Source organism: Corvus cornix, chromosome Z (assembly GCF_000738735.6).
Source record: "Corvus cornix cornix isolate S_Up_H32 chromosome Z, ASM73873v5, whole genome shotgun sequence".
NCBI lineage: Eukaryota > Metazoa > Chordata > Aves > Passeriformes > Corvidae > Corvus > Corvus cornix.
In genome coordinates this window covers 4,199,051-4,221,469 of record NC_046357.1, presented here as the reverse complement: position 1 = coordinate 4,221,469, position 22,419 = coordinate 4,199,051, and the positions used below count along the sequence as shown (strand labels likewise).

The window sequence follows — 22,419 nt, the reverse complement described above, 5'->3', positions numbered from 1 at the left end:
AGAAGTATGAGGATGCCACACTTCCTTTCTAAGATTTCTCCCATTCTTATTGAATTATAATGAAACCAGTGAACAATGCTTTTAACTATTTATGGTGAATGAGTTCCAAAACTTATTCACAAATGTTTTTCACATTCATAAGAAAACAGAAGGAACTAGAATTTACTCTTCTGGGTCTTAGAATGTACAGAAATGGCAGATTGTACACTAAATACGATTTTTTATGGCCCTAAGAGTGATTTGGAAGGTGCTGGGAAGGAAAGGGTAATAGGTGGTGTGTATCTCCCTAGACTCTCTAAAAGAGGAGGAGAATGGAAGTATGAACAGTTTACATGCTGGGAATACAGTTGTGCCATTTACAAACCTATCCTGACTAGAGACACAGGTAGTATCCAAGAAGAGACTAAGTTGCTAAGCAACTTGTTTGTATGGTTTTGAATGTAAGCTTACTGCAATCCTCTTGTAGTTTGTAGTGTCAGCTATTTTTGTGGAGGAATGTTCTTTGTTGTGCATTAGGGCTGGGATGTGGAGGATCAGGGCTTAGTTTCAAGATCTGTTGAGCACAAACACAAGTACTCTTTCTTTTCTTTTTTTGTTAAAGACAAAGTGAAATCTTTCCGGGCAGCTCTACAAGAAGAGGAACAGGCCAGTAAACAGATCAACCCGAAAAGACCACGTGCCCTTTGAAAAGGGCCTCTGCTGCTAAAGGAATCCACGAACCCGTACTGCTGTAGCACACATTTGTTACAAAACCTAGTGGCCGAGAGAACTCAACTACTTGAAAGTGTAAAAATGTTAGAAATGTTTGTGGAAATGTCCTGTTTCTTATTCACTTGAATGACATTTTCAGTTTTATGTGAAATGCTCCTATGATGTCTACAAAATGCTTCTAGACCAGACAGCACAACCATGCAGGGTTCAGATCTGTGAAGCACTTTGTTTTAAATATTTCATTTATTCAAATAGTGAAATGTTTGGAATTAATTGCCATATTTTTAATAAAGTAAAACTGTGGCCATTTAAAAGTCACAGCACTTCCTTCTGACCATGTTCAGTTTTATGACAAAGACCAGCTGTGCAGTTTAAAATTGTGGCGTGCATGGACACCTCACTAGTGGTTTTACGTAACTCCTCTTCCACAGACAGCTGTGCTTACTTTTCCCATTCTGTGCCTTGATGAAGGCTATTTAACCCTAAACATCCTCTTTTTGAAGCACAGCCTTAAAAAAATACATTCCTTATTTGTCGATATAAGTTACTTTAGTGTGTGTACATTCTTGATGTGTTTCAAGACTTATTTTTTGGTGACTAGTTTCATTTCATAGGATGTGCCATATCATTTTAAGAGGAACTGCATTTTAAGAGTGGACGAACAGCTGGACATTCCATTTTCCTTGTAAAAATCTGGAATCTTGATTTATTTCAATACCATAAAGAATGGTTATATAATTCTAACATTTTATCTGTAACAAAAAAAGAAAAAACCAAAAAAAACCAACAAATCAACAAAACCTGACAAAAATATAAATTAGTTGATGTATATTAAAAGGTAATGTTTTAAGTACTGAGGAGAGTTGTATCTTAGGATAATGGAGATAATATGATATGTGGTATGGTGTGATAATGCTATGTATGGATAAGTTAACTATCAAACTTTGGGGATAAAATACATCCATACTGGCCTTTCACATACTGTTTTAAAACTTGGATTTTGATGCATGACAAACTTACATGTACATTAACCGTAGTTTGCAGGTAGTTTGAGTAGTTCTGTTGCTTTAAGGAGTAGCTAATACCTATTTTTCCCTTTGTACAGTGCCAGCAGCTGAAAAGTGGGGTGAAATTGCATCATTTGACGATTTTGCACAATACCTCTACCTAGCGCTAATAGAAATCCCACAGGTACCTGAATTCTCACAAATGGCGCCATGTGTATCAGCACTTTTTAGGTGGTGGCACTCAAGTTATTTTTGCAAGTCAGTATCCAAAAAAGATTGACCTTTCATGTAAGAACTTCTTGTCAAATGAAGAACAGTAGACCTCTCTAGGAGTTCTCCCTCTTTCCAGGAGTTTGTATCAGCAGACTTGCCCTTGGAAATGTTTAAAAATTACTTTTGGAATACAAGCCTGTTTGTTTGTGCCAGGCCTGGGGGGGAGAAAAAAAGGGAAGGCAATGAAGAGAGTTAAATGAGCCAGAACTTCTTGTAGTGTTTAATGTTTGTATCTCCCATAGAAAGGTAGGCTATGGGAAGCTCTTGTCGCATCATGGTTAAAAATAAAAAAAATCTTCCTGTGTGTAAACATGAAAACTGAAACAATGTAGATTTTACATAATGTGTTTAATAAATTAAGCTATTAAATGAATTACATCTGAGAATTTTTGTTATGCTTTGGGAAGGGTTTCAATTTATAAGCGCATTATATTTTTGAAAAGGCCTCTAACTTCAAAATGAAGCCAACTCTTCTGTGCAGGTTTGTTATGTAGAAAGAAGTTCCCCAGACCACCGTCCTGACTTCAGTTTTGCAGCAGATGTTAAAAAAAAAAATCACACCTCTTCCTGAACATTTTTTCGAGATCATCACCCATCACAGCTAAAAGAAAAAAACAATTGAATGGAAGGCAGCAGATTGTGGTATCAGGTGCTAGTACAAGTTATCATATAATGTCAGAGGTTTTCTCTGAAGCTGCTCTGGAGAATTCTTATTTTCTAAAAAGCTGAGGCATCCTACAGGAGTAACAGTGGCTTCCATACTATTCACTCATGCACGCCTAGCATCACAACCAGGCTGTGGCTTATTTTGAGTCCAAAAAGGAGAGTCATCTTTCAGCACCTTTTTACAAAGCCCTGTAAATTACATGTGTCCTGGCAAGTAGCACATGCAAGCTGAAACTGTGTCTACTGCCAATCTTTGTGCCAGAGGCTGCTCCAAGTCAGAGCTACACTGATACTGAAGCAGTGAGAATCAAGAAAAATTGATAGGACTGGTTGTGGCACTTGAATTCCTGCAGCCCATTGCCATAATGGACTAAAATTATTTGAACAGGATTGGAACAAGCTTATCCTTAATTCCTCTCCTGTAAAACAAAAGCATTTAGGAAGTGTGACACGTATCTTCAGCACTTGTTCCTTCTGTATTAGTCCTTGTGGCTATTTACCTGACTCATCATTTGGTTCTGCATGAAGTGAAGCAGCATTAGAATTATTGAATTATTAAATTGTGAAATAAATGTGCAATTCAGTTTATGAAGTCAATGCTTCAGGATGCCTGTAAATTTGAGTGCGGATTTCTATACATGCTTCTGAATCAATGACTTTTAAAAAATTGACACAGGACGTCAGTGGGGCTGCTAGCTGCACTCAAGTCTTAAAACATCTTTTCCAAACTTACTGATTCAATGATGCGGATAAATGAAGATTTTCTTAGAGGAGGTTTTGCTAATTTGCATGCATTGCTGTAAATGTCACTGAAAGCTATGATTCATGCTAAAACTTCTGCCTGCCTTAAGGGTGAAGTAGTTATCTTAAAAAATAGCTACTTGAACTTAGTTAACAAAAAACCCAACCCTTCTGTCTGTGTTTGAGCCCTGGCCCATTGGTGGTTTTTTTCCAGTTCCTACAGTGGAGGAGAGGTTAAAGGCAATTCTCTAAGTGGTATCAAGCCCACAAGGTAAATTCTTTTGTTTTCTGAGAAACACTCACTGGGATTCTCTAAGAGAAGCAGATTACTAACAGGCTTGGAGTGCTGGTATTTACCACAGGGATGGGAGACAGGCATCTCAAATCAAAATGAAGTGTTTAAATACATGTTAAAACAAACACACAAACAACTGATACCATAAAAAAGGAATTACTACACCTTTCTTTTTGCTGTCCAGACCCCTTATGGGTTGTACTGTCGAGTACTGTGCGTGAATATACTGAGGTGAAGTCTGTGATCAGAGAGCACAGATTTCAATTATCATCAATCCATGTTTGGGGTATACTTAGAAAAACACTGTCGTGAGGTAGTCCAGCACCTCACTTCAGCTCTGAAAGAATTTACTGCTTTTAAAATACTGAGCAGCAGCTTCTTGCCTACTGTCTGTGATAAAACTGCATCGAACATTTTATTGCAAGTCCAAGCACATATGCTGTATTCTGTTCATTGCTTGTTTGAGAAGAGCTTGTCCCACTGCTCTCACTCTGGCTTGAGTAAAACTTTGGTGAAAAAATACAGCATCTTTCATTCTTCTAGCAGGATCTATGAAAAATGGATGCCTTCTGAATTGAAGCCATGTAGTAATCTGAAAGAGTGAAATATGTATATTACAATTCTAGCAATTTAAACTTCAGCTTGAGGCATTTCTAACATGTGCTGGCTGGCAAAGAAAATAGCATGAAAGCAGCCATCACTGATCAACTGCAAAGAAAGAATTTTTACAAATCTGAAACTAGAAGTTATTATCAAATTTGCCATTTTAGAGATGCAGGTTTATTTTCAGTGCAGTTACTTATGTTGGATCCTACCAGGTTCACTGTGTTTCTTCAGAGAGCAGTACCTGTCTTAGTTCTCCCAAAGAGAAACACCTAGGAACTTTTATCTCAAATTAAGAGAGGATTCATGATGCCACCAGAAGAGTGGAATGTAGCAGTTAATTGCTCAAGTTTAAAATTATGCTATAAACTATGACCTAATCCTCAAGACAGAGGCTGTCTAAGACTCCAGGAAAGTTTTAATAACCAATTTACACTATGGCCATTTTTAAAGGAGACAGAAAAGGGTCTAGTAGACGAACACCTGAAACAGGGATTCTTAGCTAGTTGTTCCTCAATATTATTAGCAGCATTTAAAATACTAAGTGTTTGCTCGTGTTCAGGATTGGAAGCAAGGAGTGTCTGGTACTGAGAGGGAAACCCTACTATTCCTGTGCAGCCCAATACTAATCTGTGCTATGTAGGTACACATGCAGATAGAAGCTTAAAAAGGAAGGCATAAGAGAAAAAAATACCGAATGAAATCATCTATATCCATTGAACGGGCTCGTTTTTCAGAGTAACCCGTATCTTTTAGGACTGTCTGTATTTTCTCGGCAATTTTGAAGTTTTCAGGGATTTCCTGTCAATGAAAAATGGGATAGAGATTATTTTATGCTCATAACACAGAGAAAGGTTCATTTAAGTAATTTCTTTCCTGCTCTTAGAATAGTTCTTGTTTCAAGTGATAAAAAGTAAGTTATACTTTTTCTATTATGGATTACTGTATTATTCTATTGTATATGAATTTTTTAATCTCAGTTCATTGACTATATATATAAATTGCAACAGTATTGCAAAGCAGACACAAAATGTTTCATTAAATTAGTAGAAGACCTTGAGACATATATATATGGACAATATTTTAATAACATACTCAATTTTAAGCTTTCTCACTATGATTTAATGGCCTTTTTAGATTTTTCTGTAAGAGAAGAGGCAAGTTCCTCCTACCTTCAAACCCTTTTGGAAAACTTTAATACATTAAGCTTTTCAATGTTAATTTTTTACTCTTATAGAAGTCAGTATGTAGGCCACACTACACAGAAATAGAATGTAATAGATGTAGAAGAAACTTACTGTATTATGTAAGGAACAATGAATTCGGTAATTATGATCCAGCAACTGCTCTACAGCACTTGACCTGAAAGAAATACATGTTTAGCATGAAAACTGAGCTGTAACTATTGTTCACTTGATTGGTTGTTAAAGTCTACTACAAAAAACTGTAACGACTACACAGAGCTGTTCTTTTTAAACAGCTGCCTAGTTTTCTTCCAAAAGAAAAAGTCTGCGACATCAGCATAAATCTTCCATTATGGTTTATCCCTGACTGTGCTGGTATGCATGTAACACTGCTAAGCATTTGCACAAAAGAAATGGTTTACTGAATAGGCTTTCAAACTTCAAAAATATTTCCTTTGATAGAAGATACTTACTTAAATGCTGCAGAGAGTGTCTTGTTTTTCCTAACAAAGGCTATCCTTACCAGACCATCCCACTCCTGAAATCAACAATTTCAGAATTTTAGAAAGTAACATACAGTTACTACAAACAAGAACAGTCACTACTGACAACTTCAGAACAATACTGGACACAAAGGAAAATCCTTCATGAAAATGTCTTTCTAAACAACACAAAACCAGTCCTGTCTTGGACAAAGCAATACAAAAGGAGGAGAAAATACTTTGCCCCCAAAACCCTTTGAATTGTACTGTTTTATGTCTAGGTGCTATAGGCCAGGTCTTACATGCAGAGAAGGCAGATACTTGAAGAAAATCTGGCTAACCTTGGGCAAGGCTGAAATGGTCTTGAAGTGTTTTAAAAATTAAGAATACTCTTCTGTAACATTTGTCTTCTGAGATTACACAAACTCATTGGAAGATAAATCTCATGGATATTCCTTTGACCAAAACCTGCAAAATCATCAGCCAGAAACATCTCTAGGAGACATAATGACGAAATCGAGACCTTACTAGCAGCTCTCCAACTGACCTTGGTCTTATGAGAAATACTGTACACAAAGCTGCACAAAGTTGACGGTGGCATGTTCTGTTAATGTCCTAACATAAGCCTGATCAACAGAGGAATAAGTATTTTGGGAACTCCAGTGAATAGCTGGTAGTTTGTACTAGAATCAGCACATGGAATTGATTAGTAAGTGGAAAGAAAAATGAAACGAAGTATTATCACTAGCATGTTATGTTGAGTATACACTGCTCACCTGGAAGTTGATAGGTGGTGGGGGATTCTTTGGCTCTATTCTGACAACACTGGATTCCACTTTGGGAGGAGGCCTGAAGTTGTTCTTTCCAACCTGTTAGTCAAGAGGAGTCAGGCAGCTGTGTGAATAAGCAGCAAGTTCCTCACATGCCTTGAAACACTCTTCTTCTGCCTTTGATAACTGAGTTACCTAAACGCAGAATGACGTACCTTCATCAGATGGTCCACTCGAGCTAATAACTGAGTATTAATAGAGAGTCTGCAGTACAGTTTACTTCCTGGTTTTGCAACCAAACGAAGTGCAAATTCCCTTTGAAACATAAGTATTGCACACCTGAGAGTAACAGGAATGAGAAAATCAATTCTAAGTAATCAATTTTTACATCAGAAGCCAACTAACACACTTGAAAACCACACAATTTGTCCCAGCACTTAGAAGAGTAAAAGTTTATAATAAACAAACTCCGCTTTGATTAGAGCGTGTTGAGAAAAACCCAGAACCCATCACAAAACTTGGGGAAGCCATCTAAGTATCCTTAAAGCTGTTACATAATTCGATTATTCATACTGCTAAATGGATCAGGATCAAAGAGACAGTGTAGTCTCGGAGTTGCTTGACTGTAACAAACCATTTTGAATAACTCTATGGTGAGTTCTTCAAATCCAAACTTTCCAAAAATTTACCAGTAATGTCACCAACATTCATCTTAGAGAAATCAAGAGCTGCTGACATACTGATGTCTGACACAGAGACAGGGCAGTTACATTTTTAGACCAGACAACAAGAAAGTAACTTGGCATTGATTCTACCCTTTCCACCCTAACTTTTTTCTAGGTAGGAAGGTATTTGAAATGCTTTGATGCCCTGCTTATCCCCGCAATAATAATTAGTTGTAGTACGGAAAAGGCATAAGTCCTGTTTTTATCTGCTGGGCACTCACTGTTGCCAAGTTTAAATATCCTCTTTATGCTCAATACATCGCCATAAACTTAATTTCCAAGCATGGTCAGGATATGTAATAGAGAAAAATTTTGGTGCAGCTCTGATCCATCAAACCGCTATTTTAGAAACTAAAAAAATATTGGATTTGAAAATATTTTTAAAACTATTTTCATTCCTACCAGGTAATACAGAACTCTCTTCTTCCACTTACCTGAAAAAAGGTCTGTGAAGCAATAACTTGAAAACAAAAGGTGAAGAAATCTGAGCAAAAAAATTAATAATGTTAGTGTAATTTCTGGGAAATTAGCATTTAAAAAGAACATTTGTTATGTTGTTGTACAGTATGTTGTTTGGCCCATACCTGGTAAGGCAAGTTAGCCACACATGCATCAAAGAATGGTAAGTCTGTTTTCAAGATATCTCCAACCTTGATTTCAAGTTTGTTTGCTAGACACCTGGGGGAAAAGATACATTGTGGTTATCCTCAGATAAGGACATTCAAAAATTTTTTGCTAAAGTAGCACCACTGCTTTAAGTGCTCCCTGTTTCCACAATTGATACTTACGTGCCCTGGACTCTCTTCTGAAGCTCACCAACAAGTCTAGGGTCAATTTCACATGCAATGACCTGAAAAAAGTATATATTTGCAACTCTATGCAACTCCTCCTAACTGGAATTTAATCATAAAAGCCCCAACACTGTATCTATTGCTATGGGTTTAAAGAATCCTTTAGAAATCCCTATTAGGCTATGCACCTTCCTCTCTCTCAAAATATACACAAGCTTTACCACACAAATGGATAACAGCAATGTACTTTGATAAAACCACACAAAATTTATGTGATCAGCTAAAAACTTACTGGGATTATTCAAATGCTAAGAAAAATATCAATGGAGTAATTCTACTTACGTGCATCACACCTATGAAGACCCTCCCGTTTGCCATAGTCTAAGCCACAGCGTGGCCAGAGCTTGGGAAGATGGTGTATGTGGGGGAATTTGCACTTACTTTTTTGACTTTCTCCAGCATCTTTACTGTTAGATTCCCGGTTCCCGGGCCCACTTCCAGAATGACATCCGTGCGGCGCAGGGCAGCCTAAGGACAAACAGCATTTTGGGAACTTCCCTAGCACCGATTTCGTGCAATCAGTTAACTGCAGAATGAAAGTGGAATTTGCTATCAAGGAATTTGCTATCAAGGGGGAAAATGGAATTTGCTATCAAGGGGGCGTGAGAGTCGTTTAGAAAGGAACGACTGGCAAATGGGGAGAACAAGAATGTCCTGGCACTGGTTTATGCGGGATCGCTGGCCACACGTAAAGAACCAGCGAGCAGCCACGTTAGAGAGAAACAAACAGAAAGCCCACCACACACACACACAAACACGCAGCACGATGGCAATAGCCGCGGTTCCGCAGCGCGTCCTCCCGCAGCCCGGGGAAGGCCGGAGCCAGGGCGGGGGGCCGCGCCCCGGCCGCGCTTTCCCGGCACCTCGCGCCAGCCCCGGCTCCCCGGGCCCGCCGCCGCTCCCACCTTATCGATGATGCTGTTCACGACGAGCGGGTTCTTCAGGATGTGCTGCCCGGCCCCGGTGTTGAAGAGGATGCCTAGGGCAGAGACCGGCGTGTTACCGTGGGCAGCCGCGATCCGCCAGCATCCCGCCGGCCCCCGCTCGGGTGCGAGCTCGGCTCTCGGGACCCTGCCGCCCGCCCGCCCGGCCCGGTCCACACTTACCGCCGGCGCGGCCCTCCCGGCGCTCCGGGCGCTTCCCGGCCCGCGCCTTGGGCATGGCGGCGGCTCCGCTTGGATCCCTTCAGGCCCGCTCGGCTCGGCCCGGCTCGGCCCGGTCCGGTCCCTCTCGGTCCGGCCCGGCTGGGTTCGGCCCCGCTCGGCTAGCCCCGGTCCCGCGCCCCACGTGCTACGCGGCACCACAGCTGGCGAGCGGCCCCGCGTGCGGCCGGCGGGCGGGAGAGCGCCGCCTGGCGGGCCGGCGGACCGCCGCGGCGCAGCACGAACGGCGCGTTCCGGCCCGCGTGCTCGGTCCTCCCGGGAACAGCGGCTCCGTCCCACCCTTCGTGGGAAAGGGAGCAGCCGTGAGTCAGAAGTGCCAGTGGTCGACAAGGACGGCAAAAGTCAGCAGGTTCACAAAAGCCTTCAATTACACACGGCGTAGAAATGGGTGTGTTAGTACCCGGACCTACTCCACAAGCACACGTCAGTGATTTTGGGAAAAGGGTAGGGTGGAGAAAACGAGAGATGAATGAAAGAGGGGAAGAGAGACGAAGGAAGGAAAAAAGAGAAGAAGAAAGGGTTAGAGAGAGAAAGAAAGAAAAAAAGAGAAAGAAAAAAGAGGGAAAAAAGGAAAGAAAATGAAAAGGAAAAGAGATTTTTCAGGGCGACCCTCATCAGTTTCTGCCGATAAGGTAACGGGGCGCTTTAAGCCCCCGACTCTGCACAAAGCGCCTGTCCGCTCGTGGTCCAGAGCCGCAGTGCCGGTGCAATCATTCCCAACCGCTGGCACGCCAATAAGACATACTTTCTTTTTTACGTTGTTTTTGTATTTTTTGATTGAGTTTCTTATATTTTTTTGGCGTTATGCACTGACACCAATACCACCCATGTGGGCCGTGAGGCGCACCCCGCGCCGCAGCAGCCGCCCAGCCCGCCCACAGAGCGCCTCAGCGAAGCGCGGCAGAACCCGCGGCGGGAACACCCAACCCACGCGAGAACGTCCCGCACGCGCGCAGCCGCCCCATGACGTCAGCAAGCAGCGCGCGCCGGGCGCCCCGCCCCGTCCCGCCAAGGCCCCGCCCCCGCCCCGCCTTTGCCGGCTGCGCGGCGCGGGCACCGTTCGGGTGTCGCGGGGCAGTGACGTCAGGGCCGCGCGCCGGGGAGGCGGTGGTGCCGCCGCGGTATTCGCTGGTCCCGGTTCGTGGGAGGCCGGGAAGGGACGGGGAGAGGGGGAAAGGCGGCTGCGGCTTCCAGCGAGGTAGCGCTCGGGGCACGGAGCCCCGGGGTTGTGTCGCTGCGGGCGGCGCTGTTCCTACGCGCTCGCCTCGGCTGCTGCTCCGGTGGCTCTTGCCCCCGTTTGCGCTGCCCGAGCCGGCGCGGCTCCGGCGTGGAGTGCCCGCCACGGTGCCGGCTCCGGGGCGCCGCCCCCGGGGTTAAGGCAGCGCGGCCTTCCTTACCTGTTATACCGGCAGTGGCAAAGAGCCTGCTCGGAGCTGGAAGGAAATAACTGTTACCTAATTCCTGGGAAGAGTTTCCCGCTTTCTCCTTGAAACAGTTTTTAGTCGGGATAGAATTCATGGGAAGGCATGGGAGGAAGATGAGGCATTAACCTGACAACTTGTGTTTTGCGGGAAGGGGCGTGTTTTGGCCTTTATTATAGGTGGTTGTTTTCTTCCTGCAGGCTGAAGAACAGCAGTTTTTCTGCAGAGCAGTCTTCCCTTAATCAGAGGCAGGCTCAGTGCAGCAGTGGTGAGTTTTTTCTCCAGTTTGTTGCCTTAGAAGACAGCAGTGTGTGTAAAATAAAAGAACGAGGCCCTAAATGCAATAGTGATGCTGCTTCCCACTTAAGCTTCCATGTGCCTTGCTTCCCATGTCTCATACATGAAGTCATGTCTGTAACGTATTTAACATGGGTTTTAAATTAGCCCACAGAACACATCAGCAAAATGCTGCCAAATTAAAATTATATTCATAATATATAAGATACACCTCAGATTTTGCAAATAGTGTGTTACTTACGGAGTTTGGTTTCTTGAAACTTCATGGCAACACCAAGTTTGTCACTGCTCTCTGTTTTTCTTCTCTCATTGTTTCTTTGTACTGTCCTCATCAAGGCCATTTACTGTAATGCTTATAAATGATAAAATAAAGGTTTTTGTCACCCATCCTTTACCCATAACATTTTGAAACTGTATCATCAGAAGTGGGGTTTAACTGTAGTTAAAATGAAAAGGTTTAAACCTGTTCCAGAGCGTGAGGGCTGACTGCAACTTGCATTTCCGTCTCAGCTGTTGGGCACTAATTTGTTCTTAAGTGGTCTGTCAGGTCTTTTTGAAAATCTGTTAAATTAGGTAAATTAAGAAGTCAAGGGAATGAGATCGACCTTGTAGTATTGGTCATCCTAGAAATTTACTATTAAACTTTAAAAATATCCGTACGTTGTCTCTGTATCCATTTGGCTTTTCCTATGTCATCAGTACTGAACCCTGAAAGTGACAGAGTATTTTCTGAGTTAATCCTTGGAATTGTCTCACTCATTTCTTTACTGCCTGTTTTTTCTGTTGGGAATTTTTGGTCACTTTGGTGGTTTTTGTTTAATGTGAAAGGTCATTCTTCTCCTCACAATTTTTAACATAATCTGATCAACTTTCCTTAACGTTGTCAGCCGTCCTTGCTGCTGTCTTGTGTTACCATGTTCCTCATTGTTCATTGTATTCTTCATGTCTTCTGCATGCTTTTTAGGTTTTAGTTTCAATGTTAAATTCTTGTAAAAATGAAATTTTGGAAATTATACTCCTTGATTTCTGTCACTAACAGTATGGGAAAAAACCACCTCTGACTCTTTCCTGCTCAGACATTTTTATTTGTCTTCTTTACTGTGGCTTAAATTGGGCAAACTATAGATAGCCTGGTTCAATTACATGAAGTAAAATTAATATGTAGGTTTTGAAAAATCTTTGTGACATTTAGCATTAGTCATTGTGATGGTTTTGACGATTGCTGTAGTTGTTAGTGAGTTTAAGTTGTACCTTCAATAACCAGGATAGTATTAGTTCATTTGGGTTCACTCCTCAGAAGGAGTACTAGCATGTGGCATGATTGATACAGATACTGGAATGCTAGAAAAGAGATTCATGGAAAAGCTTGTACAGGGTTGGAGAGACATCAGTGTAACTACCAACTTTTCCTGAAGGTGACAGTATACTTGTTAACGTATCAAATCTGTGTGACTGTGAATGCCAGCATTTGTGTTACTCATTTCGGGAGTTCTTGTGGCTTTTCAGCATGGAACCTTTGTTTTTCCTGTTTTCCTTGAAACAAATGTGCTGTAAAAGACAGTCGTAAGTTTCTACTTGAGCCTTCTAAGCTGCCGGGTGTAGCAGGGTGTTGTTCATTAGTTGTATAATCTGCTGGTAAGATGCAGGAAGTCCTCTTTGTAAGCGCTGAAGTTCAGGGAGTTAGTTTTAAGTGTCCTCAGGTTCCACTGTCTTAAGCAAGTCCTCAAACTCTCCTCACAGTTAATTTGCTTTAGACCACAGACTGTCCTAGTAGCTCTGGTGTCTCTCCAGTTTTTTCCTTCTTGAACTGAGGAAAGGGGGAACTGTGAGAACCATGCTGGAAATGGTGTTCTAGAAGCAGTCTCAGACACTGTGTGAAGAAAGATAATGACATCCACAGAGCCATTTGTGCTCTTGAAGTAGCCCAGCATGTGTTTGCACTATGATCAGGGAGAGCACACTGTATTTTGTGTAATAAGTTTACTGCTTTGTCTCCTGATTTCGTGAAATCTTAACTGAATTTATTCTTGCGTCTTCTTACAGTGGGAAAGAATTTATTGAATTCTTAACAAAAGAGAACAAAAATACACAGAATTAATTGTCTGGATAGGAGTGAGTTGTTATACCGCATTCTCTCAGAAAAAGTGAAGTATGGAGACGTTTAGTGGTGAAATCCTTCGTTTTGTACCCCTTCAGATGTTTAGCAGTCACCAATTTCTTTTCATAGTGATGCCATGATGATTTTTTGCCTTTTATTTTTATATACCTTTATGTATCCTCAGTATTCTTAACATGCATATTTGTAATTCTTTAAGCCTGATATCTTAGCATAGTCCTGGTATTCTGCTAGGCCAGAAGACCAAACACCCTGAAGGCCTCGTAGTTGGAGGCTGGAAAGCCTTACGCTATCTTGAGAAACCAAGGCCGTCTCTAGAACATATTCTGTAAACTAGGATTAAGCCCATCTGGGGGGAGATGCTTTAGAATAGGGAGATGTCACTCCATCCATTTAAGCCTCTCATTGGGGTATCTTCGTCAGATATGCTAATTTGTAAGGTCTATAAAATTGTATACACAATATACGTGGGTGTGCATTTTGGCGTATTCCACCTTGATGAACTGTTGCACTGTTGGGATCCTTATTAAATACTGAGGTAAAAACCCTTTTATCCCTTAGCCATCTCTGGCTCTTAGTTGTAGGAGCAGGGAAAAGGCATCAATAGCTGATGCGATTTTAAAATTAGGATGTATTTTAGTGTGATGGGAAAAGTACCTAGAAACTTCTTTGTCTGTATGAAAAGCATTGACTGGTCAGGAAAAACATTAAACTGGCACGGCTAGTATAAAACTAGAACATTTAAGACATGGCTAGTATAAAACTAGAACATTTAAGACACTTGAAATATTCTTGGAAGTAAAACATGTTTGCAGATACCTCCTTAGAAAGGGAATTAAAGAGTAAAGAATAGAACAGAAATGAGACTTGGGTTTTTGCCACTTAAAGGAGATAAAGGAGTTTGAAAGTGGGAAGGGAAGTGCAGAACATTGGATGATAATGATGAGGAACTGGTATTGGTATTTGTGGTCGCTGAAGCCACTAACTCATTGTGCTAAGGGGTGGCATTTGATGTGTTTATATTCTAGGTGCAACTGTGTTTGGTTTTTTTTCCTGCCAGCTGAGACTTGAGAGTATGCCATTGTCTAGTTCAGTACTGTTGTATCCAGTGGGATCTTGGAGAGCAGCTTTTTCTTGTTCTGTGTGGATATTCTCTTTATCCTTTTGCAAGCCGGAATTCTAGCATGACAATATAGTCATGCCAGGGTTTGCAGCTGACAGCATTGAACACTTTCTGGTGAAAGGGATTTCCTTCCTTCCAAAATGAATGTGTGCAGTTTGGTTATCGTAGCAATGGATGTGGACCACATAAAAACAGGAGAAAGCAGCCAACATTCCTGATATTGTTCAGTGTTTGTTGTGAAGACGCAGTCTGACATTAGTAAGTAAAAAAGGGAATTGATACCTTTACTCAGTAATCAAACGTGGAAATTCTGGCTGTTGTGACACGAATGCAGACCTTGCCTTCCTTCTAGAGTTTGTTGTTTATAAGGTTGACAGACTGCCAAAAATTCTATACATGCATCATGTCTCTGAAAGTACCCAAAAGACAACAGCTTAATTAATTAAATTAAATTAATACTCACATCCTCAGTTTCATCTCTAGGACAGTCTTGAAAAAATAGCTCAGTAGTGAGTAAAGCTGTAGAAGTCCCCATAAGCTATGGAGAAAGTCCTTGTCCCTGTCATTTAACCAATCTATGGGGTAACCTATGTCCCTTTGCCTTTCCTGTGCAACAGCGAAGTCAGATATATAAGAGGTGAAGATCGTCTCTATCCCATATATTAGAGCCCATATTCATAGCCGTTGCAGTTCTGTGGAGTCTAAGAGCATCTGTATATCCTCTGCGTAAATTAGGTCTGAAGAGCCCTGGTTCATCGGTTAAAAAAGAAAAAAATGAGGGCAGTGTGAGGGGATCACAACAAGCTAAGATTGGAGAGATAGATCTGGCTTTAAACTCCTGAAGTACAGCTATGTCTGTCTGCAGGAATAAATTTCACACATGCATCTGTACATGACAGTAATTAAAACTGTATTTTGAGCAGGTCCTGCTGAGATAGGAGCTAGTGCCCTCCTTGAGTCAATCGTCTTTAGAGGGAGCATGCAGAGAGTAACTTCCCCATAGAAATCATGAGAAGGGAAGGTAAGGACTTTGTCAGAGTTGAGATTATGTGCTAGGACCTGAGTCTGTAATGGCTTGACATAGTTGAAAGTCACGTATTCCTCCTTGCTCCCATAGTGTCCTCTGGTGTCCGTGGAACAGCGTGCTCAGATGGCTTGACTTCTTGGCTTGTTTGGGTTTTTTTGTTGTGTGTGCCTCCAGTATCCCGTCCCTGCCTTTTGCCCTTTGGTGGGCAATTATGGCTCAGTCACAATGTGTAAGTTTGTTCTAAGTTTACATCACATTTTGACGAGCATGATATAAAAGCTGCTTGCTGTTCTGTCTGCTTTTTTATGCCTAGCATGTTTACCTGTCTAGCAATGTGGTGTGAAAATTATTGGAAATCTTGATCCAACCAAAACCTGCGTTTTTCCCAGTCCTTCCATCTTCAGGTATTTAAGGGGTACAGGGAGAAGCAGAGGGTTACATTATTTATTTTGGTGACCATAGCTCTTCGTTTTAGCTTAACTTATTTGTAGCTAGGTTGAATTGCAAATTTGAGTTTTGTGCAGTAGGGATTGATTCAAAATAGGTTTTTGAAATTTTTTTATTTTTATTTTTTTTCTGTTTTTTTAAAAATAGAAATTAATTGTACATGTAAGACTAGCGACTTTCTATAATAAAACAAACTGTTCAGAGGAATTTTTTGAAAGTAGAAGCAATAGACAGCTTTCTGTTCTAATGATAGATGTGCAATTGACTTTGCAAAATCCCAGTCATAATGAAGCATTGTTACCTTTTTTGCATTTCTGCCATTTGTATTTGCTACACATTTATTAGCTGTTTTCCAGTTAATTTTTTGCTATCCAAATCATACAGAATATACCACTTACTTAAATATTTTACAGTATTTATAAACTTTATCTAAAAGTTGACTCATCTTCAGGGAGGTTATTAGTTTTTAGTTCAGTTTTGCTATTTGGCTTGTGACAGCCTCATCCAGTATTGTGTGAGGACTGTTGTTTGCATGGGATCAAAAAGCAACTGTGCAAATTCATCGAAGACTAAATCTTGACAGCTGTTAAATTCCCTGCCTCTTAATAGAAAATCCTCGAACCAGAGTTGTCTGGATGATGGGCTAGAATTGCTTGGAAATGTCCTGACCTGGGTATCTGCTGTGGTTTTGACAGAGAAAGAACATTGGGTTAAATTAATTTTTGTTCTGACCCACTAAGCTTAGTTTGATTTTTCTTGAGGTTTTTTTGGAGCAACAGTAGCTGCTCCAGTTTTTACATGCAAATACAAACCTTTTCAAGAATGAGAAACATTAACTAAAAGAAAGAGAATATTTACTTTGATTTTTGTTGTTGTTTGTTGTTGTCTTTAGAACTGCTGGCTAATCATTTTGAAATAAGAAACTGCAAAAAAAAGTCACCTATTTTTTGTGCTTGCATTCTACTAACTTAAATGTTTTCTAATGGGGACTGTTCTAGATGAAGTATATAAGTTCTCAATAGAAGCAAAAGCCTTCGGGTTTTTCCTCCCCCTTCTTAAGCACGTTATCCCAGAGGTGCTACCACTCTTGCTGATGGGTTCAGCCTTGGTCAGTGGCAGGTGTGTCTTGGAGCCATCTGGCACTGCCTCTGTCAGACATGGGGAAGGCTTCTTGCAGCTGTTCACAGAAGACATCCCTGTAGCACCGCTCCCCCCTGCTTCTGCTACCAAAACCTCTGCACAAGTGGTTAAAGCAGAAAGATTAAAAGATTCTTCACATGGGAAGTGTAAAGCAGAGATGGAGTCACCTGTTCAATTTTCCTGTAAAGAGAGAGGTGATTTTGTGTTTCATGGGTTTGTAAATAGCCTTTCTTTAACCTTAGGACCTTCAAATTTTAGTCAGCTTTTGTTGAGGATGATCGGAGATTTGGAGATGAAGAATTTTTTTTTAGGGGTGTTTAATTTTTTTGAATTGTGCATTGCTATTACCGGTATTAAAGGTCTTCAATATTTTGGTTGGTTTTGTTGTTAAGGTGATTTCTTTAAAAAAATCAAAATTTTAAACCTATATCAGAATAAATCTCGTTTCTCCCACTTCCTTACCATTACTGTAAAAATTTTAATCTTGATCTTCTTCCTGAGGAGAGAGAAATAAACCTTTTTTTCCCCATTAAATAAAAGTAAGTCGTAGAGTCATTTAGGTTGGAAAAGACCTCCAAGATGGAGTTCAGCCTTTGACCAATCACCATCTTGTCATCTACACCACAGCACTAAGTTCGACATCCAGTCATTTCCAGGGATGACAACTCCACGACTTCCCTGGGCAGCTCATTCCAACGCTTAACAATCCTTTCCGTGAAGAAATTCTTGATGCGCCACCTGAACCTCCTCCTCTTTTCTCTTTGAAGAGAAGCTGTTCTTTGTTGTTTATTTAGAAAACTTAAGTATATGAATATTTAACTGTGTATGTGTTGTTAAAAGTTAGCATAGGCTTTAAACAGTCTTTTTTATAAGCAGAAGACAGACTTCATAGTTTCTTTTATATATGTGTCTTTTTCTTCTTGTGCCGTTGTTTCTGTGGTCATTATAAATGTAATCTCTGTCATCTGGAGAGCAGTGTTTTGTTTTGTCTTCATAGAGTACAAGAGTGTATAAGGATGTATATACATTGGAAATTTGGTAGTACACATTCATAGTTCAGTGGTTAGTATTTGTGTGCTAAATAAGAAGGAAACCAAATATGTTGAGAAAAATTCTGTTTCATATAGGATTAATTGTGAGACTTAATTCTTTCTTTTTTAATTGATACAAGTTGTTTCAATGAATTTGAATTACAGAATTTAATTATCTAAATGTGTAATTTTCTCTCTTGAGGGAAAAATAAAATGCAAAACTGTTAATAATCTGCATCTTTGCCTTTCAGACAACCCGATGGTTTACTCTGCTTACAGCTGAATAATCATCTCTAGTTGCAGTTTTGCTCTTAGTTGCTCTGCTTCACAAGAGAGGTAACTGTTTTACAATCAAAATACTTCCTGCAGTTCCTCAAATCTAGTAAATATGCTTGTAATGATAGATTTAATGCTTGCTCCTTTTGCTGAGAGATTTCTGAAAGCAAATAGTTCTATCCCTGTACCTCAGCACTGCCTGTGAGTGGGTGTCATGCTATCTTTACAGTGTGTAGTCTAATGAAAAATGAGTGTAGGGTGTTCAGATAATATGAATGGAAAATACCTGTCTATATTCGCTGGTTTTTTCTCCTTAAGTGTTTTTTCTCCTTTTTAAATGTTTTCAGATTTTCATGGATCTCAACAGTGCTAGCACTGTTGTTTTGCAAGTCCTGACTCAAGCTACTAGCCAAGATACTGCAGTGTTGAAGCCGGCTGAGGAACAACTGAAGCAGTGGGAGACACAGCCAGGTTTTTATTCAGTCTTGTTGGTAAGATACAGTGGAAACGTGCGTCTAAGTAAACTTTGAATAATTTCAAGTACTGCTCTCTAGAACATAGTTGAACCATGACCTCTGGTTGAGGGAAGCCCTGAGTTTTCATGGTCCAGCCACTAGCATCCTTATGCTGAAGGATATGATAGGTAGGATATGACAGTGGTAGGCATTGTCATCACTATGTCTCAAAGCAAGCTCTTTTCCCAGCCATTCAGAAGGTGGAAATCCAACCTCTAGCAGTATGAGTGGGCTGTGGTGCTAAATCTTTTATTGGCCTGTTGTGAGTTGTATATGGTAGAAGGCCAAGATGGCCGTTATAAAAGGAATTGCCTTTACTGCCTCAGGAGGCAGGGACCCTTCTATATACCAAGGCAGCAATCACCTTTTCTTTTTTGTGGAGGTGATGCTTTACGAACATTTTAATAGAAGTTCCCTCATGCTTTCCATTGTGCTGTTTTATACCTCTCTGGGGTTGCTTTCCTTTTTGTTACTGGAGAGAAACTCTCAGGCAGATTAGCTGACATGGCTGTGGTAGTAAGATCCTGGAATGGGGAAGGTGAGTACTTCCAAAAGTATTTTAACTGTTGGTGAAATGGATGCATTGATATGGTCAGAATGATGACAACACAGTCAAAAAGGAAACCACTGTTTCGGTAAAGACACTTAAAGCTGACAGTATTGTTATTCTCAATATCTGTGCATATGTTTATAATAGTCTTAAAAACACAAATAAAATGCTTTTTCTAGAAATGTCTGCCCTCAGTGCATAGATTGAATGATTCGTAGAGTGACATGTTCTGTTCTCTGTAGATCCTCTCTTTCATTTGTTTGGAAAGTTGAAGGCAAGCCAGATGATGTAGGGAAAGGAGTAGAAGAAGATAAAACTTTTGAGCTGTCAAATTGCCTTTTACCCACTGCCTTTGCCATAGTGTTGCTGTGGTAGTAAATGATCTTGATAGAAAACAGCAGAAATTGCCACTGGTGACATTTCTTTTTCTCTGAATATTTGCTGTGAGAGCTGACACCTTAAGGTGTAGACAAGTTGAGCACTCACACGTGTAACTGGAATTTATATGAGTGAATTTTAAATATGAGGGCTAAAAATGCAGAGGTTTAAATGCTTATCAAAGAGGATCAGATGCTGATAATTCCTTTTATGTGGTTACGTGGATTTGTTGGGGCCATGTCAGCCTTTCTTTAAATGTGAAATATCAACATAGTCTTCCAAACAAAAAAGAAGTAAAGTGTCTCCTTCTTTGTTTAACATGATCATGACAGGTGGGCTGTCTGGGAGAGAAAATAGTTGGCACCTTCTTGGTGGAGAAGAGAAGGGTGCAGGGAAACAGGTAATTGTAAATGGCGAGTGGGTAAGACAGCTGATATCTGTGGGATGTGGCAAATAATATAATTACTTACTGTGATATACACTTGCTTCTGGGACACTCAGAGTAGAGAAAATTATAAGGAAACGTGAGACATGCATCTTTCATCCTACCATTTTTAGTACCTAGTGGAATTGCTATCATTACTTTCTATGTTTCTCTTTTGAAGGTATTATGTTTCTCTCTTTCGATTCAGAGATAAATTGGGTGGTTTTGAAAAAAACCTCTGTACAAGTTGTATCAGTTCGTACATTGGCTTAATTCCTGTTATTTCTGTGACAGCATTACTGTGTTATATTAAATACTTCAAATTTTAGGAAGTTCATGTGAAGATGCTGAATATGCAAATAAGTTCTACTTGTTTTTATGTAGATACTTTGGTCTTCTTTTTCGCATTTTTTATCGAGGCCCTGTCTAGTTTTAAGGGGTTTTTTATCTGCGGCAGCTTTTCTTCTAATAAATATTTTAGCAAGGAGAGGAATAGTTGTTTGTAAGATCAATGGAAGTTTCAGTATGAGTAGTTTGGGTTTTCTATGTTTCATTTATTTTGAAATGTTTTTTTATCATGCGGAAGTGATGTTTGAAGTTAGCTCTTTGTATTTTGATATGCTTAAGTTGCATTGGGGAGAGGTCAAGTCTTCTAGAGATTCAGTCTGTCTTCCTGAATAAGCTTTGGGGAAGAAGGGCATATTACATAGGGATCATTTTCATGTTGCGTTGTGTTTATTGGTGGGCTACCATCTTTCTGATATTTTTCTACAGTTTGCTAGTTTTGGAAGTCGATATCATTGTTGGCATGTAAGTCTGTTTGCTTTCTAGTGGTTGGAGTGTGTTAGGGTTTTTTTCAGGTTGGCTGTTACCTCTAGAAAGCTGTTACTATTAATAGAAATAGATTTTGAGAGAAAGTTACATTTTAAATTCATCGTGAAAATAAGATCCCAGGTTTCTACAGTGCTGTGTTATTTGAAAGGTTTGTTTATAAGTCTACAGGCATGGCGCCCAAAGGTAACAGATGCTTTTGACCAGAATCCCTGCATTTTTCACGTCCCTTCACACTGGACTTCTAAGAGCAATGAGTACAAGTGGTGTACTCTTTCTGCAGTGTACTGTATAGTAAGAACACTGAGCTCACACATACTTGCTCCCTCAAGGAGGGAGTAATAATGTCTCACCCTCTTGAGAAGGATCCATCTGATGCAGTAGAAAACAGGAAAGCTGCTGTTCAGGGTAGTACCCATGTTGAGATTCAACAACCTACCTTTAATTTAGCTTTTCTTGGTTGGTTAATTTTATGACATTACTGTACAAAGTAACTCCTCTATGTTTGTCTGTATATACAGATACATAAAAGCATATGTATGTATGTATCTATAGATACATAGCTTTTTATTGGTAGAAACTGATTTCCTAGAATAAGCATAGTCAAATTTGGGAATTGCAGTCCTACCAGGTCACTGTTTTACACAGTATTGGTAGACAGGATGGTTCTTGGCATATGACAAGGTAATGAAGAAATAACCTGAAGACTGGATTCTGACTAGAATAAGGAATTTTCCTGTATTCTGCAGTGCCACAGACTTCTGAGACCTATGTCATTAAAGAGTGTAATAACTGTCTGGTTCTAGTAATTATTACCCTTATATTTCCTTCTCTGCCAGACAAGATTAGCAATACATTTGCCATATAAGTTGGATTTTTTTTTAATAAATCAAAATTTGTGCTAGTGATAAACCTTTTTTTAATCTCTAAAAGTATATGTTTAACACAGTGTTTCATTTGTCTGTCAAATGATGATTAAGACATTTTATGTACACTCATAGCACAGAGGTGTGTGTATTTCTACATATACCAGGTCATGTGTTGATACAATTTCTGTCTTGCTTGTGGTGTCTTAAGCAGTTTTTGACTTAATCTTTTCTTTCCTCTCTTCTTTTTTTTTTTTTTTTTTTTTTTTTTGTGAACAGAATATTTTTACAAATCATAGCCTGGATGTGAATGTAAGGTGGTTAGCTGTGCTGTACTTTAAAAATGGAATTGATCGCTACTGGAGACGGGTCGCACCACAGTAAGTTTTGGGTTCTTCCACTTAACTGTCTTAAAGTTGGCTTTGTTATGGCTGCCGGACTGGAAAAACAGCAGATCCTTAGTTCACAGAAGTTACTTTAGAATTTATGGTGAAAGTGACAGCATC

At 40.1% G+C, this 22,419-nt stretch overlaps 3 protein-coding genes across 13 annotated transcripts in view; 2 read left to right on the top strand and 1 right to left on the bottom strand.

Annotated features, from left to right (window-relative positions):
- KIF2A (kinesin family member 2A) overlaps positions 1-2,367 on the top strand; it is a 56,571-nt gene extending 54,204 nt beyond the window's left edge. For all 4 annotated transcript variants that reach the window (XM_039566705.1, XM_039566703.1, XM_039566704.1 and 1 more), the window contains one exon: positions 602-2,367. In XM_039566705.1, coding sequence (XP_039422639.1) covers positions 602-687 — 86 coding nt within the window. In that variant the 3' untranslated portion in view covers positions 688-2,367. The remainder of the gene's footprint in view (positions 1-601) is intronic.
- On the bottom strand, positions 2,321-9,618 carry DIMT1 (DIMT1 rRNA methyltransferase and ribosome maturation factor). Of its 2 annotated transcripts, XM_039566706.1 has the most exons (12): positions 9,415-9,618; positions 9,214-9,287; positions 8,690-8,776; positions 8,246-8,307; positions 8,042-8,135; positions 7,892-7,941; positions 6,948-7,071; positions 6,739-6,831; positions 5,954-6,018; positions 5,595-5,658; positions 4,991-5,097; positions 2,321-4,285 (listed from the first exon to the last, which is right to left on the bottom strand). In XM_039566706.1, the coding sequence occupies exons 1-12, from the start codon at positions 9,467-9,469 to the stop codon at positions 4,243-4,245; spliced, it is 918 nt and encodes a 305-aa protein (XP_039422640.1). In that variant the 5' UTR covers positions 9,470-9,618; the 3' UTR covers positions 2,321-4,242. The 2 variants fall into 2 exon arrangements, with proteins under 2 accessions (XP_039422640.1, XP_020439878.1); XM_020584289.2 differs by lacking the exons at positions 8,246-8,307; positions 9,214-9,287; positions 9,415-9,618 and having other exon boundaries at positions 8,690-8,777.
- Positions 9,619-10,507: 889 nt separating this feature from the next.
- IPO11 (importin 11) overlaps positions 10,508-22,419 on the top strand; it is an 82,325-nt gene continuing 70,413 nt past the window's right edge. Inside the window, exons 1-7 of one of the 7 annotated variants that reach the window (XM_039567147.1) lie at positions 10,508-10,608; positions 11,093-11,160; positions 15,352-15,449; positions 15,546-15,684; positions 18,325-18,409; positions 18,697-18,840; positions 22,193-22,293. In XM_039567147.1, coding sequence (XP_039423081.1) covers positions 18,703-18,840; positions 22,193-22,293 — 239 coding nt within the window. In that variant the 5' untranslated portion in view covers positions 10,508-10,608; positions 11,093-11,160; positions 15,352-15,449; ... (1 more) ...; positions 18,325-18,409; positions 18,697-18,702. Of the gene's footprint in view, positions 10,609-10,646; positions 10,670-11,092; positions 11,161-15,351; positions 15,450-15,545; positions 15,685-18,324; positions 18,410-18,696; positions 18,841-22,192; positions 22,294-22,419 lie in introns of those variants that run through there. The other 6 variants (XM_039567150.1, XM_039567149.1, XM_039567148.1 and 3 more) reach the window with 6 other exon arrangements.